Here is a 19,593-nt window from a genome sequence, read left to right as displayed (position 1 = left end):
ACACTAAGTGCTACTCCGGGTTAGACTTAAGGGCATGGATGCTTTGCTGGGGATGAGGATGCCAATTACGGATTTTAGCGAGTATACAAAATGAGAAAGTTACAGGGACAACAGAGCACAATTGCCAGCCTCTGGAATCTTTAATGCATCCGTTGAGGCATGCATGACTTTTTGACTTTCACAAACTACCAGTGCAACCATCAAAAAAGCAATTAGGCAATTATGTGATTGGCACTAATTATTATGCTTCACAATACAGCTAAATGTTTTAGCTGTCAGAAGCTAAAACCTCTTGCTATCTGCAATAAGTGTTTGCCAGCAATTGAAAACGCATCAATAAATTATTAGTTTGTCAAGTGTTAAACTAGTCTTGCTTCATTTATTTAAAAATGACATTGTAGGAGGAGGAATTATATAATACATCAGCTGATAAGTCATCCACTTTTTTTTTCTGTTCCTGCATTGATGTTGCGATGTTGCGATAGCATATAAGTAATAAATATCAGTATACTTAATTAATTGTTTGTTCACACACACACACACACACACACACACACACACACACACACACACACACACACACACACACACACACACACACACACACACACACACACACACACACACACACACACACACACACACACACACACACACTGTCTGTGTGTTACAACAGTCCTCTGCAGTGTGACATGATATAGCCTACACTATCTAAAATGACTTTAAATAGCATTTTGCACAGGGATTTTCCTTTTATTATTATGCACGCTGGCTTGTTACATAATTTTAATTAAGAGACTAGCTACATGGAATATTTATATTAAGTTTGTCACATTGAAGGTGATTCAATTGTAAAAATATAATTTAGTTATTAGAATTATATTTGTTTTATATAAACAAATACACAGTCTTTATAAAAATACACATTTTATATTTTTGTGAAGTTGAAAACCCTATTAAATCTCAACTACCCATATAAGCACTTGCTATATATTCAGTGTAACTTTTCAGGGTAAGACTTTTTCTGTTAAGCTGTGAATTTATGAGCTTCTGCATTAAGCTTTGTCCATTGTTGAGGACTGGTGATAAAAAATGGTAGTATTTGCAGAAGCTGATGGCAGCACATTCTTATCACATCGTTCATTGCTGAGCACACCAAGCGAACTCCCCAAATTCAAGCTGTAGAGACTGTGGGGTTCATTTCATTTCATTGATTTTTGTCATGATGAGGATTGATTTTAAATTACATGCCCTGGCACATGCAGTATATTAAGAGACAAACTGACACTATTTCATGATGCTATATATATGTCCTGTTTATGTCAGTGTGTTGCCAATGACATCCTCAAGCAGACTTAAATAAGAAACAGAATATTTTTATTATAAGATAATTCTCAACATCAGAGTACTTTTTTCATCTGTGGTTGGTGGCTGTGGCCCAATAGTCGGTGAATGAAATGGAGGCGTAAATGACTGATGACTGAACTCGAGGGATGAAGCAGGTGTATCCAGTGACATTTCTGAGAGTGAAAAGTTCACAGTGAATTTGATCAATTTTGCTATCAAAGCAGAGTAGAGTATTTCTACCTTGATAAAAGAGGCCAAATGAAAAAATCTATATTTTTCAACTCAAATGATTAAAATCAGTCAGTCACTCACTCTTTATTTGTTCCAAACCTGTATGGTTTATTCTGTGTAACACAAAAGGAGATGTTTTGAACCGTTCACACTGCGGTTTTCCATACAGTGAAAATGAAAAGGAATGGGTGCAGATTGACTTACCACTGCGAGTATGAATGGACTTACCATTATGTTGTATGGAATAGAGCTGCTGTAGAGGAATACAACTCCTTTTGTGATCCACAGAAAAATAAGTGGTATGGAATTCCTCCATTCTGAAGTTGACTTTTACTGTACATTCAATCTCCGGAGATTGAACCATCTTTAAACCGCTGACATCAGTGCACTTAAATTTAACCATGTGTAAGCTGTTCTTTACTCATGAAGTTATAATGCACTCCAGTTAGTGCATGGTTTCATCAATTATTACTGTAATTTAAGAGACAGCTACACTAGCCATCTGGAATCATTCAGGCATCAAATTTCGCCTAGAATCATAATAAACTATTGAAGAGACCTATCAATTAGATGGGCCATTTAAATGCAACCACGCTGACATATTGTAAGAAAGTGCATCCGAGTTAATTGCTAATAACTGAACCACTGTTCCATTTAACTGTTTAGACTAATTGAAAAGTATTGACTTGAAATGATTGAGTAGTTGAACAGAGTACCACGCCATCTTAACCTTTAAAAGCTTGTCTTCCGCTTTCCAGACCCCCTCACTGAATCATTGCGTGCAAAGTAATAGGCCGGATGTAATTTATGTCTGTGCGTTATCTGATTTTGGTCGAGTTAAGATCTAGTAATCCTGATTTGTTGCCTGATGTGGTCTGATATCTGAGCATGTTTTGCATCTTTCTAAAACTTTGCATCTTCACAGGGGCTGAAGCCAGGAATGATGGGAGCTGTAGTCTGGTTGATGGTCTTATGGGCTTTGCTGGGTTGGTCGCAGGCTGCAGAGAAGCCTCCATCCCTGAGTGTAGCTGTGATACTGGGCCAGACCCCCACCGTATCCGAATCAGCCCTGCGTCCGGTTCGTGGGATAGGTGCGCCACTGGAAGTGACTGTACTCAGCGTCCAGGTGAACCAGACGGACCCAGGAAGCATGCTTACACACCTGTGTGAACTCATGTCCCGACAGAGACTGCACGGGCTGGTCTATGGAGACGGCACAGACCAGGAAGCAGTGGCACAAATGCTGGACTTTGTTTCCTCTCAGACTTCCATGCCCATACTGGGAATCCATGGCGGCTCTGCCATGACCATGGCTGAAAAGGTAAGCGTGCATTCCTCCCTGGCTGGCTGTATGCGCTTTATTTGTCATTTACAGCAACCCACCGCAGAATATTTCATCATATCTGGCATCATTTAGGTGTTTTCCACCAAGGCCTAAACAGAAAGCTTCATTTCAGATATTCAATGCCATGTTTTGGACTGTCTAGCTGTGTGGCATTAAACGAGACACAATTCCAATACCTGGCAGATTTTCTTTATCAGTCATGCCATCTGCATCAGTTATATCCTGATGGATTGCCAGTCTTTCTGTCACTGTCCCTCTGTCTGTCTATTTGTTTCTGCAAAGTTGGCGATGAGCTGTGTTTATAGCAAAATCAATAGCAGTTGTGTGGGTGTGACAGAAACCTGCGGTCGGGTTAGTGACAGATCTGCCACAAAGAGTTTAGTGTTGAAGCTGAAAAAGTTTATGATTGCACGTTGATTCTTTGATTCTTTCATTTTTTTTTTTTTACCTTAAACGCCTAGCTGTGGATGTTTTAATGTTCATATTATTAAATGGACACATTTGACTATTAGGCTATTACTACACATTGTTCATCCACATAAACTGTAGGAACTTCTTGTAGGCGGCCATGTCATCCCGTTGCATCATCTGGCTGAGTTCACTTCAAACTACCCCTCCAAAAAGTGATTTGATAATTTTAGATGAATGCACAATCTCTTTTAACTGTGATGAAATAACCACAGAGTAAGTGGATTGTGGTATGTCGTGGTTAGGAACGTTTCTCACTTAAACCAGACAATGTTTAGGATGTTTTATTTATTATGCTATGTGCATTGTTTGGTACAGTTAATAGATGGTTTTTAAGAGCTGCTTTATATTTTTTTTAAACAAATATTTTGGTGGCCGTCAAGATTAATATTTGTTCGCCAAAGATTTATTTGATCATTTAATGTGACGATATTTGCCGTTCTGCAGTACTGGTACCCGCTGATAGCCGCCTGCTTTTAAAAAGCTCCCATGAGTGTTTGTGTAAGCTCTGCAAAGAGTGTCAAAGGTTTCTATTTTCAGTGTTTTTACAGCGTTGAGCAATGTAGCCAATCACAGACATCTCTGTTGAGCTCGTAAACGCAATGGCCAATCAGATGTATTTAAGTTAGTCAGAATCCACTCAAAATTATGGGGTTTGGATGAAGGATCTTGAATCCTTTCATTATAATGGACAAAGTATAAACACAATGTCAATAAGAGATTAATTACACAGCTTCATTGATTATAGCGGGAGTTGCGCAAGAGTGCAGATTTTTGTACCTTGCGTTGTAATTGACAGCTTAAATGATTAATAGCAACTTAATGGTGATTTATATTGGTGATTTTTGCTCGCTTTCTGCATATAATATATTTTTCATGCTGCTAACTACACATTGCAAAAGTTTCTGGATTGAACGTATTTAAATGAGCAATTGAATATGATAGACCATGAAAACCATAGCATTGTACGGAAAAAAACAATCTGATACTATATGTCAAATGATCTGTGCATTAAGACTTGGAGTGTTAGTGAAAAATAATAGAACTGCCACTTTTTCTATGTAATTTGTTACTTTGATGTTCACTATTCAAATCAGTCACTCAAAAAAAATTTTTTTTACATTTTACATTTACATTCTTTTTAAATATAAAATAGTTTTAAGCACATTTGTTTTATGATCTGTCCTGGCAGTGATTATTTTTTAATTCACAAATGATGAGATAAATTACTATTACAAACTGTTTATTGTCAGTGCTGGGCCCGCAGTTCACATGGGTAGGGTACTTTTTACTTTAAGTGTGGATGATCATGTTTATCCGCCACAACTGAAGACCGTTTTTGACCCAGGAGGAAAAACCATAGGAACAGTATTCTCGTATTGTGTGTATGACGAGTTGTTTGTGATGGCAAGTATATATTGAAAGGTGTTTAGAATTCATAAGGATCCGATTTTTCATTATCTAATTTCCTCCGAGCGACATCCTCCAACTTCGCTTTGACACATTAGGCCCCGGTGCTGCTGTAGAGTTTGGAGGGTAATAATTCAAGAGAGTCTTCAGGAGGGAAGCGCTGCTTAGGGAGTCAAATGCTGGGGCTGATGTGAATGAAACTCAAACATTAAGAGGCCCCCTGCTTGCTGTTCCCATAACGCTTCTTCATCCCTTCTTTAAATCATCTCCCAGAGTTCCTTTTGATACTCGAGGCAGGCTGATGCCGCCGTTGCTGTGTTGGCTGTGCAATAACATGTCAAGCACAGTGGATTTCCAATTCTGAAATAAACAGAAACATAAAGACACAATTACCATCAGATATCACAATTACTATCAGATCCTTTTACAGTGATAATGTGTAATCAAGAATGAAGTGCCCCCCCCCCCCCCCCCCCCACCAAAAAAAACCCCCACAAACTTATTGGATCTGAAAGAAGTATTTTACTCTAACCAAAACTGCATTTATTTAATCAAAAATACTGTAAAATCAGTAATATTGTGAAATATAGGCTAATTACAATTTTAACTGTTTTCTATTTTTATACATTTTTAAAATGTAATTTATTCCTGTGGTGGCAAAGCTGAAGTTTCAGTCTTCAGTGTCACATGATCCTTCAGAAATAATTTTATTATGCTGCTCAAGAAACATTTCTTATTATTATCAATGTTGAAAAAAGTTGTGCGGCGATCCTTTGAATAATTCTTTAATTAATAGAATAAATAATACATCTTTTGTAACTTTTCATGAGTTTAATCAATGCATCTTTGCTGAATAAAAGTATTAATTTCTTTGAAAAAACTATATTACTATACTTTTGAATGGTAGTGTACAGTGGCACAAAAAACAAAAGCATGTTTGAATTTCCTCGCATTCAGTATCAAAATATCAAGCTAAATGGTATTTGTGAACAAATACAATAAGCCTTTTCTCAGCATTTACATCAGTTATTTATATAATATCCTCTGACCATTACATCAAGGTCAACTTGTGAAGTTTCTGGTCTTTTTGACTGAACAGAATGAAACCGGTTCAGTGTCAATTAAGGGTAAATGTGTTAACTATGTTAAATTTAATTGTGTTATATATATATATATATATATATATATATATATAATTCAAGTAGGCTACTGTAGCACATTCATATTTGCCATCCTAAATTGTAACTTTTGCATGCATGATGCTATTAGCATTAGGGATGGCCCGATACCACTTTTTCCAGGCCGAGTCCGATACCGATACTTTCATTTTTGGTACTCGCCGATACCGATACGGTAACCGATACCTGTATTTTTATTTTCAATTAATTTAATTCATGCATTTGTCATTTTTAAATGTATTGGTAGAGAAACCAAAAGAATGTCAAATCATATTAGTTTATTAAATGTAAACTTAATTTGTTCATCAAATATATTTAATGCACTGCATATTCATTACTGTATAAATTAAATATAGATGGATCTTTTTGTGAAGTTACAAAAAAAGGTAGCCTATTTAGTCAAGAGTTAATCCTTTGTCTGGTTAACATTAAAACACAGCAGCAGATTAATTCAACTGCTGCCCCTTTAAGACCGAACGCACGGACCCCATTTGAATTATACTGTCTACGTTCACTTGACATATAATATACTTTGTTTACTAGGATACTCGCCAAGACGGGCGTTTTTACATAGTTTTGTGTGAATTCATCCGTACAAGCGCAATAGTGAAATAATTCCACTCAGTGTTCGCGCGCTGTCTGAGGCGATGGTTTTCGGGGCGCGCGCTTTGGATGTTTGAAGTTCATGTAACTTCTTGACATGCAAATGTCCTGTAATAATGTCGTTAAACATAAATAAGGTAACAGTTCATGTTTTACTTACATATACGATTAGTTTTACTAGTTTTATTAGTTTTAATCCAAATATACGTGCCGAGTGAACGATCAGCAATCCAGAGCATTCAACAGAAGTGCGCGCTCTCTCTCTCTCTCTCTCTCTGGTCAATTAATGTTAATAATAAGCTACATGCCTCGTTTTACTTTCTTTGCCATTGACATCCGACTGAACTACAAACTTTCCACTGACGTCTGATGCGCTCGACCAGCTCGCGCTTCGGTGCCGCGGCGCGCTCAATCCACTGCGCGTTTTTCTCTTATCAGCTCGCGCACCACAGCTATATAGGCTTTACTATATTTTGTTTAATATTTCACTAATATGATACATTTACTTCATAGACAGCCTTCTTTTTTATCCCCATTACACTTTCTGTTGTCAGTGCTTCTTTGTCTGGACACAAACACTGTACACACGCTGCTTGGTATCGGTTGTTGGTATCGGGGCGTTTGTACGAGTACGAGTACGAGTACATGAGCTCAGTATCGGGCCGATACCCGATACTGGTATCGGTATCGGGCCATCCCTAATTAGCATAGTTTCTACATATAATATTTGTCTTGTCAAGAGTACTTTTGTTCACAAATTGTACTTAATGGTGAAAATTATGTAAAGATTATAATGTTACTCTACTGTCAGGAGTATTGTGAAAGTGGATTTTGTGAACTCTGGCTGCACATACATTTACGTGAATCATGTACATTATTAACCATGATTAGCACTATTTATCAGTAGACCCATCACACCGATTATTAGCTGATCTCTTACTGCAGCAGCTAGTATTACCCTGTTATGTGGTAGGCTATACACAATTCTGTTGGTTCTCATGTATATTGATTATACATTTAGGCCTATATATTTTAAGTATTGTTAAAAGGGACCCCCAAATGAAGATTGTTTCCATAATTTACTTGGCCTCATGTTTTTACAAACCTGTATTAATTTCTTGCTTCTGCAGAACACAAAATACTTTTAACACATTTTTACCTTATTGACAAAGGACATTAATTAGTGGTCATGATACTGGAATTTCTAAGTTCAATAAGTACAATGTAGTAATACAGTTAAACAGACTAGGTTATTTGTACAAATCTTACAAATGCCCCATTCCGAAACATTTCTAACATACATTTACATTGTAAAAAAATTAAAGATCCACCTTTGATTGTTGAAAGTTTTCCTGGTGCATTTCACTTACACGCAATATGATTTCCTGTAGCATTTTCAAATGGCGAATTGGCGAGATTCGCGATTACACATGACATGACACAGTCCGAGAGCGCACACCAGTTTATTCGTAGGCCTATATTTGAGAGCCAGTTTTCTGAGATTACATGAATGTGCCCTCGCGTTACAATATTGCGCTCGTGACATTTTCCATCAAAATATGCCATAGAAACCTGCAGGTATGAATAAAATGATGCGCAATACCTGCAATCCCGCGCTGAGGGGAGGGTGTCAAACTCGCTGTCGGAGAGATGAGAGAATGAGAACGCGCAGCTGGTATCGGTGTAGGCTATACTTCAGAAAATGAAATTGAGTATTGTCAGATATTTCAGTATCGAAATGTATCAATGTAGTTTGTTGTTTCTCCAAACTTTCAGTCCAGCCATTAATCACTCTGAGCTACTTGCCTCCTTCACTTAGATCAGCTCTTAAAAACCTCCGACGGCGGCGGCTTTTTTCAGTCCAAATATCAGGGTTTTTATTGGTCCGTTTACGATCAGATATTTTTATTGGCTACCGAAATGCCGGTCAAAGATTTGAATATCAATTCAAATTGTACTCCGTAACGAAATATGATTTTACAAGTAGCTAAATATCTACTTGAGTACAAGTAAAATTACAGATTTAAAAATATACTCAAAAAAGTACAAGTACCCAAAAAAACTACTTAATTACAGTAACGTGAGTAGTTGTAATTCGTTACTTCCACCTCTGGTAGACATAAATAACACTGAAACATTTCTAAAAAATATATTTTTATATTCCACAGAAGAAAGAAAGTGATGCATTTTGGATATATGAGGGGGAGTAAATTATGACAGTTACCCAAACTTAGAATTAGCTGTTATTTTCTTACCCTCATAACTTGTATGCTGTTATTTTCCCCATGAAACACAAAAGCAGAGATTTGAACAAGTAGGAGTTTGACTGGACCGCGTAAAGATTATTCAAAATGTATTCTTTAGTGATCCTTGGACAAAAAATTACAGATTTTAGGTTTGGAATGTCTTAAAAATAATGGCAGAATTTTTGGATGAATTATCCCTTTAAAATGTTTCAGAATGGCCTTTATATCTCTATAGTATTATACATCCTTTCTCTCTTGTACCTCTGTGTCTCTTGGGCAAGTTCAACTGCATGTCTTTTTGCGGTGCACTCATGAGGGGTGCGTAAGTGTGTTTTGAGAGCATGTAGTGAGGGTCCTGGAGGATGCTTCGCTCCGCTGTAAACCCAGGTTTTCCTTCTCACGTTATTAAAAATGAAGGCGCGGGGACGCATCTTTTTAACCACGTTTCCGCCTTCCATGTGGGAAAGAAAGGGCAGGGAGCACTAACACACACTGTGGGGGCAGGACTGAATATTCGATGAACTGCTTTATGTGGTTCGCATGTTCAGTTTCTGGAATGAGGTCTGGGCTTATGCGTTTAGGGTCTATATGGTGTGCTTGAGAGGGAGAAGGAAAACAGGAGCAAAAGAAGGAAAGAGAGCCAGGGCTGAAGAGTTAAACACTAAAGCTGTTTTCTGCCCCATTGAAGCTGTTTTTATCCCATCTATATTAGAGAGGTGCATTATGGGAGAAGAGAACAAAATAGAGGGGCTAGCATAAATTAAATATGTAACATTACACTTACAGGCGGACGTGCACACATGCAGAGTCCTTTTCTTTTTCACTTATCCATCTCCCACACACCCTCAAATTTTCTTGTTATTAATTTAACAATAGACTGAGGTTGCACTGGCACATTAGATCATATGATGTCATCAGCTGTGCCAAATAAGTGCCTATAAAAAAAACACAGTAACACACAGAAAACCCACTTGAAGGGTGAAAGCCAACTCATCCCCCTACAAGCTTATAAGACACTTTGCTGATGTCACTGGGACATTAGTTTGATGATGTCAGCTACAATAAAATTTGCTGCACTGGCTCAGTTCATTACTCCAGTCAGTGTCATATATATATATATATATATATATATATATATTAGGCTTGCTACGATAGTCGGTGTTACCGGTGTTACACGGTGTTCAGTCACAACACCGGTTTCATCACTTAACCACCGCAAAAAAAATAAAAAAAAGTTTAAAGCGTTAAAAATATTTAACAATTGACTAGCGTTGTATGATCAGGCTCTTATCAATGTGAATGCTTTTAAACCGTTCATGCGTGACAAAACTAAAGAGACCGCGCTGTAAGTCCTGCCTATTACACACACACACACGACCCACAGAAAAGACGCGTGTCAGTAGCCTATTGAGTTCTCTTTCGGGCTTGAACAAACCATAACACACACAAATTATGCCAAAATGTCCGTTTTGTCGAGTGTCCTCATAAGAGCAGTCTTACATGATTTAAATAAAGTCTAAAATGAACGTAGTCGTGAGAAAATGGGACGCGTGTCAGATCGCGTCTGTCAGCAGCGGCTCTTAAAGTGTCATTAATGTTAATCAAAGAACAAAGTTAAGAGGGTAAATGACTCACTCAGACCCGACGCCAGAAGGATTATTATACCGGTAGCCTAATAATCATGAATGCACTCCGCTATCTTTTAACACATCTCCGGCGAACGGCTTCTTCAAGCAAAAGAAAAACTCTTGCTTGTCTCGTTCCGGTCTGTCTCTTTTTATTATTAAACGCGTCCCGCAATTTAGCAACAGTACAGTTAGCGACACTGCATTTTCAGTGTTGTAATGTAACGGAGTACAAATACTTCGTTACTGTACTTAAGTGGAAATTTCACGTATCTGTACTTTACTTCGCTATTTAAATTAATGTCAACTTTCACTTTTACTCCACTACATTTCCTAGATAAAATGTATACTTTTACTCCGCTATATTTCCACTAAGCATCTTCGTTACTCGTTACTACAAAATAAAATCAGAAGAAATGTGGTTTGAGGTTTGGCGAATCACTGCTCCTAGATTGCATTACGCACACTCTATTTCAGCGTAATGCTTGTTTGTTGCCAAAGGAGGAGGATGCAAAACTGAACCCGCCATGGAAGCGTGAGCCACGGCCGCGCGCTAATCCCAACGCGACGCTTCACGAGATAAGATGCAAGTGGCTAAACTAAACCGCTGATTTACGATAGAAGTTTTAAACGACCGACATAAATAATCAGTTTGCAAAGACTGTAATCAAAGCTCAGCTTCGGGAAGGGGAGATTTACAGGTAAAGATAAAGAGACTGAGAGAAGAAGAACGAGAGATGGAGATGAGAGAGGGGAGCAGGTAGAGCAATAGCCTTTTGCATACTGTGCCCAGAATGAGAATAACTTTATTACAATGGATTCCTATTTAACAGAGATATATATGTTTTTTGCCAATGACAGTGGAAAAATAATATGCCCCCGAACCCCCTAGCAAGATCACTTTTGGGACCTCTGTATTTATAAAACGCTGTGTACGGCTAGTGCACTGAATATAAAATTATATTTTTGAAAAATACAATGAATTATAAGGCTGTACAGAACAGTGCACTATTGCAGACTTATATACTGAGGGTTTAATTATATTATTTTAATATAGTCAGTCGGGAACTAAAGTTGGCCGGACTAAGACATGAAACTCTAGGGCTGAAAATAGATTTTTTCTTAGTAGAGCAGCTAACTTAAGGTACATGCAGTGGGAGATAAACGATAACACAAGTACAGTACAGGCTACAAAACACAAACAGCAGGCTGTACCAGTTAATAGTATGCCTAGTATAAGAAATCCACAATAAAGTTCACAATCAAAGTTAACCGCTTGCTTAAAAAAAAAAAAAAAAAACTTTTTACTTAAAATACTTAAGTACATTAAATATCAGAAAATTACTTTTCATACTTAAGTAAAAGTCTTAAAGTATCTGATTTATACTGTACTTAAGTAATATTCTAAAAGGTAACTTTTACTTCTACCAAAGTCTTTTTCTAGTACCATACTTGTACTTTTACTCAAGTATTGCTTTCTAGTACTTTATACAACACTGTGCATTTTACAACAATCACCTATCGTGCTGATTCTGTCGTTAAGTTTGAGTTTTAGGGAGAAATGACAGCATACTGCTGCGAAGGGAAGAAGTTGCGCTAGACACAATGCAGCAATAGTTTTTAATGGTTTTACCTCAATATATTATTTTTATAATCTTTGGAAGCTGAAATCTAAAATAAAATCAGACTAATATCATAGACCTAAAGTGTAACCAGGCTACGTTTGAATGTTTAGTCCCCGTTGTCACTCATTAAGCCGGGCTGTCGTGTTGTGCGAGCTGTGGCACCGCGTGAGAGAAGTGTGTGAGTTCCCATGAGTGTGAGTTCCGTCAAAGGAGAACAAATGCTTAGTTCGTGGAGAGAGAGTGGATGCGAGGACGTTAGGTGCACCGGTGCGACCTAGGAAAAATTTTAGTCGCACCCTTACAAAGTTTGTTCGCACTCTAGAGCTCTGCAGTTGCTTAATATTTTTGTGAAAACTATGATGCTTTTCCCCCTCCATGATTATTTGATGAATAAAATGTTAAAGATACAGCATTTACAGTATTTGAAATATGTTTTTTGGTAGTAATGTAATTTCTGCCACTTTTGATCAATACAGTATAATGCATCCTTGCTGAATTAAATGTATCAGTAAAAAAATCTTACTGACCCCAAATTTTTAAATGGCAGTGTATCTGTTACTAAAATATTTATAGCACGGAAATAAAGTATGGATGTTTATACGTCAAATAGTTGTTAGTCTTTATTTAGCTTAGAACAGCATTCTGTGTCATTTTAAAATACTCATCCAGCTTGTTTACACTTTACCTGTGCTCCTGTGTTCCCAAATGCCCGCAAGGAGGGATCACAACTGCTTAAGTGAAAGTCCTGTAAACGCCAAAATAAACTTGTCCTTTGTTACTTTGTGTGATGTATTGCTGCATTTCAAGCAGACACCACAATGAAGTCAAAATGGCGAACCTACGCTGGAATGTAATTTAAGATGCTTTAAAAGACTCCGGAATGGGACACAGTGGACAAACGATCTGCCATCGCTCAATACTCTGATAAATCCTGCTCTCTCCCAACAGTCCTGCCTTGATGGCCACCTTGTTATTATGGGCTGTACCAAAAGTGACTCCCAGCAGTTCCTAGATGCTGTTATAGATGCACTTTTCTTACAAAGATTTGAAATTATATATTAATTTACAGTCGTTTGGTGTCAATAGGACACTGGATAACAAATCCCTGGCCAAGTTGGTGTCACTTTAAGTCCCATACTGTACGTGGCGCTTTGAACTATAGAATCAGACGGAGCTTTACAGGTCTTTTCTTAGAAGATTTCAGACCTTTGTCAAGTTTCAGTCTGTCCCTTCTTTTAATCTCTGCAATCCCACTATATGTGAACGTTCCTCTCCCCCATCTCTCTTTCTTGTTCTCTTTTATTTTCTTTCTCTATCTTTCTTCCTTCAGGGTTTATCAGAAGAGAGGGTCTACACAAAGGATCCCTCTCCCTGGCAGACCACCAACATGTCTCTCTCGTCCTCAGTTATTTTCTTTTTTCCTATTCCTCTCGCCGCTTCTTTCCCCCGGGTTGTAAAGGACAATCGGCTAACATGGAGATTGGTGGCTGTGCTCAGGACCGAATGAGGTCATTTTCCCTCTTAGTGCTGCCTTCACTGAAAATGACAGTCTATTTGGGAGAAGAACGGGTGAAACAACTTGAAAAACCTTTGAAAGCAGCTTTTAAGGTCTAAGTTTAGATTCGCTGTTCCGCAGACTTCTGCGTTTTGTGCGACACTAACTTTATGAATATTGTATAGTGAAGTAGATACACAGGCTAAATCATTTTGAGTGAAACAGTAACCTTCATAATTCCTACTGTTTTTTTTTCTTCTTTTTTTCCTTTTTTCAGATGTGTCTTAGGCCATGGGCTTTTTTTGTGTGTGTGAGTGTGAGAGACTGACTTATAAAGACAGACAATGAATGTTTGGGAGATTATGCTAATATGTTGAATCTGATCTTTTATGTGCATCAGCTTAAGTTGCCTTTTAAAACATTAAGTCACTGTTATACAGGACTGCTCAAAATCTTGGGGTCAGTAAGATTTTTTTTTTTCTTGAGAGAAAATAAGAAATAGAAAGATTTCTATTTCAAATAAATCTATCAACATTTCCACAAATATATTAAGCAAGTGTTTTCAACATGATAACATTTTTTTACTGAGCACCAAGTCAGCACTGAATCAGCATCTGGAATTATTTCTGAACTGTTTTCTATGAAAAGTTATTTTTTGTAATAATATTTCACGATGTTACTGTTTTTTAACTGTATTTTTTAACAAATCAATGCAACCTCGATAAGCATTAGATAGATAGATATGGGTTTTTTTCAAGCAGAAAACTAGAGTTATAGATGTTTTTGCAAGCAGAACATTATTGTGATAAATCAGTCAAAGCAATTGTTGGAATTGGTATAGCGTATTTGCATCATTAAACACGTCTGAACATTCGTGTTTACAGTAGCATTGTTTTACTTGTGCACAGATGACTGCAACACTGCAACAGTATCGGTACAATTCACATGTTGATTTCAAACTCACACTCGATGTGTCAGCAGCATGCACCAGAGCATGGCTTGATGTGCCTTAATGCTTGGTATTTGTCATTGAAATTACATAAATACTTATCCAGAGACTGTCTTTATTTGTTTCAGGTGCTATTTCATAGAACAGCAGCAACTTTAGAGAATTTCCATGTTTGGTCATAATGGTCTAGCAGTCATCGCATGATCAAAGACTGCCTTGGCGTAGGATTAGATGTAGAAATGTGTAGCTGTTCAAAGCGCTGGGCCACAGTAACTGTGTGTGGGACTGATCACCCCTTATGATTCACTTCCATACTCTGTCTGTTCAGGCAGGATTGCATTTCTCACTCTTCTGTTACCGAACTGTATGTCAGTACATTTACATTTTTATTTTTATTTTTTATCAGGTTGAGAAACTAAGTGGTGAGATTCTATAGTCTTAAATATAAAGGTTCCTGTTAAATCCATGTACAGTTTGCTCATAGTAAATAAATATCGCAAATGAGACCTCTTTAATATCTCAATTGTTACTCCTAGACATCTTTGAGATTAAATGTAAAGTAGGTGAAAATTGCTTAAGTCTCATTCATAGGTTTTCCTTCCTGTGAAAAAGACCCCAGTAATCTCAAATGTACCTCCTCAAGAGTTTAAGATGAAATCTCAGTGCCTGATTTCAGTATGTATTCAAACAATCTTTCTCAAAATGTATCATCAAAAACTGCAAAATTAGTAAATTAAGCTCTGTACTTTTCCTGTCAGGCCAGGGCTAACAACGTGCTGGGCGGGGCCAATAGACCAACATCAAGCTGCATTTCCACTGTCATGCCAGTAGCCCCGCAGCGCTACCCTAAGTCATACCCTTAACATGCTTCTATATAACAATGTCTCACAATCTTACCATTTCACCGGCATTTTTAACCGCAAAATGAGCATGACAGAAGCAAACGTTTCATCTTTGCTTAAAGAATTAAGACTCCAGCATTGATATTTGACCAATGATTTACATTTAGAAAAAATTACAGTGACTAATTTATTAATTTGTGTTAGAAGTGCACATAAATAATTCTGAATCAAACTGGTATTTATCATTAGCTTGCATAAAAAAAGAACACACACTTATTCAGTCGCGCCTGCGACTTCCATTTATTTGTAATCATAGGAATGCACAAAATAACTCCATTAAGTTAAGTCCAAAGGCTTACACATATAGAAAAATATTGATAAAATACCTTATGTTTGTCAAATTTCTTTCGAAAGAATGATAGTTTCTATAAATTTTTCACTAAACTGTGCGATCAGAGGAGGTTTGAGCGGTCTCTCCTGTATCACTATACTGTTATCCTTTCAGCCAGAGCAACAGAGGGAGCTCACAGACAGAAAACAGGAGTTTTATGAGTAACCTGAGTATATATAATTTATGACCATATGCGGATGCTTTAGTCTGGTATCAACAAAGGCACAGGGAAGAGACGGATGAAACACAAAATTAAATAAATACGCTATTATAATCACATATGATTTGTCTACTTTCTTCAAGCTGTCTCTGGTATTTTCCATAATCATAAGTGTATGCTGCACCCTCAGTGCAAGAAGGTCCTTCATCCCAGTAGCAGTTAGACTCTTTAATGCAACATCACAATGCAGCGCTGCTAGCTGCTGCTGAACTTTGAGTAGCACTGGGCAATATTTTGCACTATGTATATTTCTTTATCTATTTATTACTTTGTGTCATCTCCAACTGTGCAATATGTTACCTCTATTCATTCGCATCATACTTATTTATAAGTATGTTTATAAGTGTGTTTATAGACTGTCTGTTTACATAAGGTTGGTTATTGTGTGAATACAGTTGTTTTATTATTATTATTGTAATTCATTTTACTCTATTCTATTTTCCATTCCCTATATTTTTGTATTTTACTTTTATATTTTATATTTTACTTGAGCTGCTGTAACACAGGAATTTCCCCAGTGTGGGATTAATAAAGTCTACCCTGTCCTATAAATATATAATTTTGCCTCATACGGTGAACAGAATCCCCATCAGATCACAATCAGAAGTTATTTCAAACACTTGCCGGTGTCTGAAAGGGAGTTTTGAGCTGAACATTGTTAGCAGGTACCCTGATATGAAAACAGCATGGCAAATGAGCAGTGGTGTTGACCCTCTCCTGACTCGGATAAACTCTGCCTTTGTTCATGACCACTTTTCAAGCCTCAGTTGGCCCACTTTGGACCAAGGAATTTGGCGGGCCAAAAACCGCTGGCCGTTGGCCTTGAGGAAGCCCCGGAAGTGACAGTGGAAACGTGGCTGGCCCTGGCATACACACTTATAATAAAAAGTACCCTGCCCATGTGAACTGCAAGCCCAGTACTGACAATAAATCCAAAATAAATGCAAAGATACAGTTTGTAATAATGTATCCTATTTATTCATGAAATAAAAACAAAGTGATATTTTATATGTATAAATCTGAAGTGACATTTAAAAAGTTAGTAGGCTAATTAAATGAAAAACAAAGTAACACATTACAAAAACAAGTGGCAGGTCTATTATTTTGCTCCTGCACTCCAAGAAAAATGCACATTTGACATACATTATCAGATTTTGTTCCATCCATTGCTATGGTTAACCCTGTCAATCGGATTCATTTGCTCATTTAAATACGGTTGTCAATACAGAAACTTATAATCACTGAAGCCGTCAATTACAATTAAAGTTCATATACACAAAGCTGGACTTGCGAAAACTCCTGTTATAATCAATGAAGCTGTGCAATGAATCTCATATTGACATTGTGTTTAATACTCTGTTGATTATAATAAAATGATTCGAGATTGTGCAGAATTCATGCTGTACAAAAACCCTGCCATTTTGAGCGTATTTTGACTAACTTAAACACATCTGATTGGCCATTGCATTCACGAGCTAAACAGAGATGTCTGTGTATGGCTACATTGGTCAAAGGTGCAAAAACATTGTAAAAAGAAACATTTGGCGCTCTACACAGAGCACTTACACAAGCACTCAGGGGAGCGTTTTAAAGCAGGCGGCTATCAGCGGGTACCAGTACTGCAGAACGGACAAAGATTAATTTTCAATACAGTAAAAGCCCTGAGTACAGAAGATCTGAGATCTCTATTAAGTCTCTCAAGCTTTGAAAAAGGAACCTCTGAGGAATGTTTTTGTTGGATCAAAAACCAATAATAAAAGAACCATATAGCCTCAAGTACCCCCTATTAAGTGAAAAATGATTCTTGATAAGTGGGTTCTTCACTTAATCTCAGAATCATTGAACAACCTTTTTTTGAGGAATGTGTCTGAAAGACCCTGCACCCTACAACCTTCCTCCATTGTGCCCTTGAGCAAGGCACTTGAGCCCCATCTGCTCCAGGCAGGCTGCAGTTTGGCTGACCTTGTGCATCGTCCCCATCCTCAGTCTGTGTGTGCATGTGTCTGCGTGTCTGCCAGAGATTTGCCGAAAGAGAACATTTCGTGCATTTTACTTTTATGAAGCGTCATTATCGTCCTTTGCCTCATCTTCTTATCAAGTGTTTGCTCAGTGCATGTTCAACAGGAGTGTTTTTCACTATTAATTAACCAACAGTGTGCTGCGGTGTGCTACTGTCAACAAGTTTTAAATGATGATTATGTAATCAGTATTAGTTCATTACGTGCCTGATCTGTAGCACATCAAAGGATACATAGATAAATACACACACAAACACCTTGGTAGCAACATGTTTGTCCACATTGTAATTGCACAGTTGTTGCTCTACAGTTAGTAGCCTAGATGCTATAGATGATTTTAGTGCATAATAGGTTGTTAATCGATTAACATTTTTAATTAAAATTATGATGTGTCAACAACTAATCAAATTGATTGTGTATAACAATATTTGCTGATTATTCAAAGATTATTCAAAGAAGTTAAATTAATGTGGCTGGCAAAAACATTTAATAGCCTAGACTTGATTAAAAGGGGCTTTATTTATTTTATTTGCATAAAATTGAACATAACTTATTTATGATCAGGGGTAATTGCATTATCATGTTTTTTTAATTAGTCAAAGTAAATATAATTAAAATTGGTCTTATGTAACTTAAATAAACAGATTTAGTTAAGGGACTCTCTAGCTACAGCATTTATTTATTTAATTTTTTATTTATTAATTTATTTTTGTCCATTGGAGTGTCCTCTAAATGCCTTTAGGAGTACAAGGGAAAAAGAGAGAGTAAGCGAGAGGGATGCAGTTCTCCCGCAATGCCTCAGGCAGAAATCTGTTTTTTATTGACAAGTGGACATTTCACCAACTAGCTTCAAAAGGTAAAATGTTCTTTTGAATTTACGAAGAAGGTCAAATGACATTCTCAGTCAAGCTGCATTATGTCCTTTGAGACGGATAAAGAAAACGTATTGCAGAAGGAATACACCATACTGTACATACAGATGACATATCTGTCATTGACCAGTGAGAGGCAGATTCACACAGCAGCATAATGTGGTTTGTTAGTCCTATTTGGATTGTTATGTTTATACACAATTCAGTTATAAAGAGAGACAACTATTGTGTAACCAAAGTTACTTACATTTTCAGTTGTCACAACAACATTTGTGAGAAAGTTCAGTTGATAAAATGCTGTATGAACCACAGTAAGCTAGTCATTGACATGCATATGACATTAGCATGCACTTCGTGGTTTATTCTTTGCTGTCAATCACTGACATTAGGGCTGTCAGTATCTCTCCGGTTATGCAAAATGGCAGAGAATGGGGTATTGTGTTTGAGAGTGAGATAAAACTGTTAGGTGGTGGGAATATAGTGAAGGAAAAAAAGCTCAGCTGCACACAAAAAAAGAAAAAAGAAAACACACATCTGAAAGAATGAAGACACCGGGAGTTGCCTGAAATGCCAAATTGTTTGGAATACAAATTATTCTTAAAGATGCCATAAAAGGTCTCATTGCTTACTTTTGTGTACTGTCACCGTGGTTACAGGTTTACTCAAGGCTGTTGCAAGCTAGAAAAGGGGATTGACTACAAACATACGATCAGTATATGATCCGCTTC

General features: G+C 37.2%; 1 protein-coding gene across 4 annotated transcripts in view; it reads left to right on the top strand.

Moving 5' to 3' along the window:
* The window catches only part of grin2ab (glutamate receptor, ionotropic, N-methyl D-aspartate 2A, b), a 106,210-nt gene that overhangs the window by 6,939 nt on the left and 79,678 nt on the right, over positions 1–19,593 (top strand). For all 4 annotated transcript variants that reach the window (XM_079615564.1, XM_079615563.1, XM_079615561.1 and 1 more), the window contains exon 3: positions 2,504–2,899. In XM_079615564.1, the coding sequence (XP_079471690.1) occupies positions 2,519–2,899 (381 nt within the window). In that variant the 5' untranslated portion in view covers positions 2,504–2,518. The remainder of the gene's footprint in view (positions 1–2,503; positions 2,900–19,593) is intronic.

The sequence above is a fragment of the Phoxinus phoxinus genome (genome assembly GCF_949152265.1).
Source record: "Phoxinus phoxinus genome assembly, chromosome: 6".
NCBI lineage: Eukaryota > Metazoa > Chordata > Actinopteri > Cypriniformes > Leuciscidae > Phoxinus > Phoxinus phoxinus.
The sequence above is the reverse complement of the archived record's forward strand: the minus strand, read 5'-3'. Positions and strand labels throughout refer to the sequence as shown.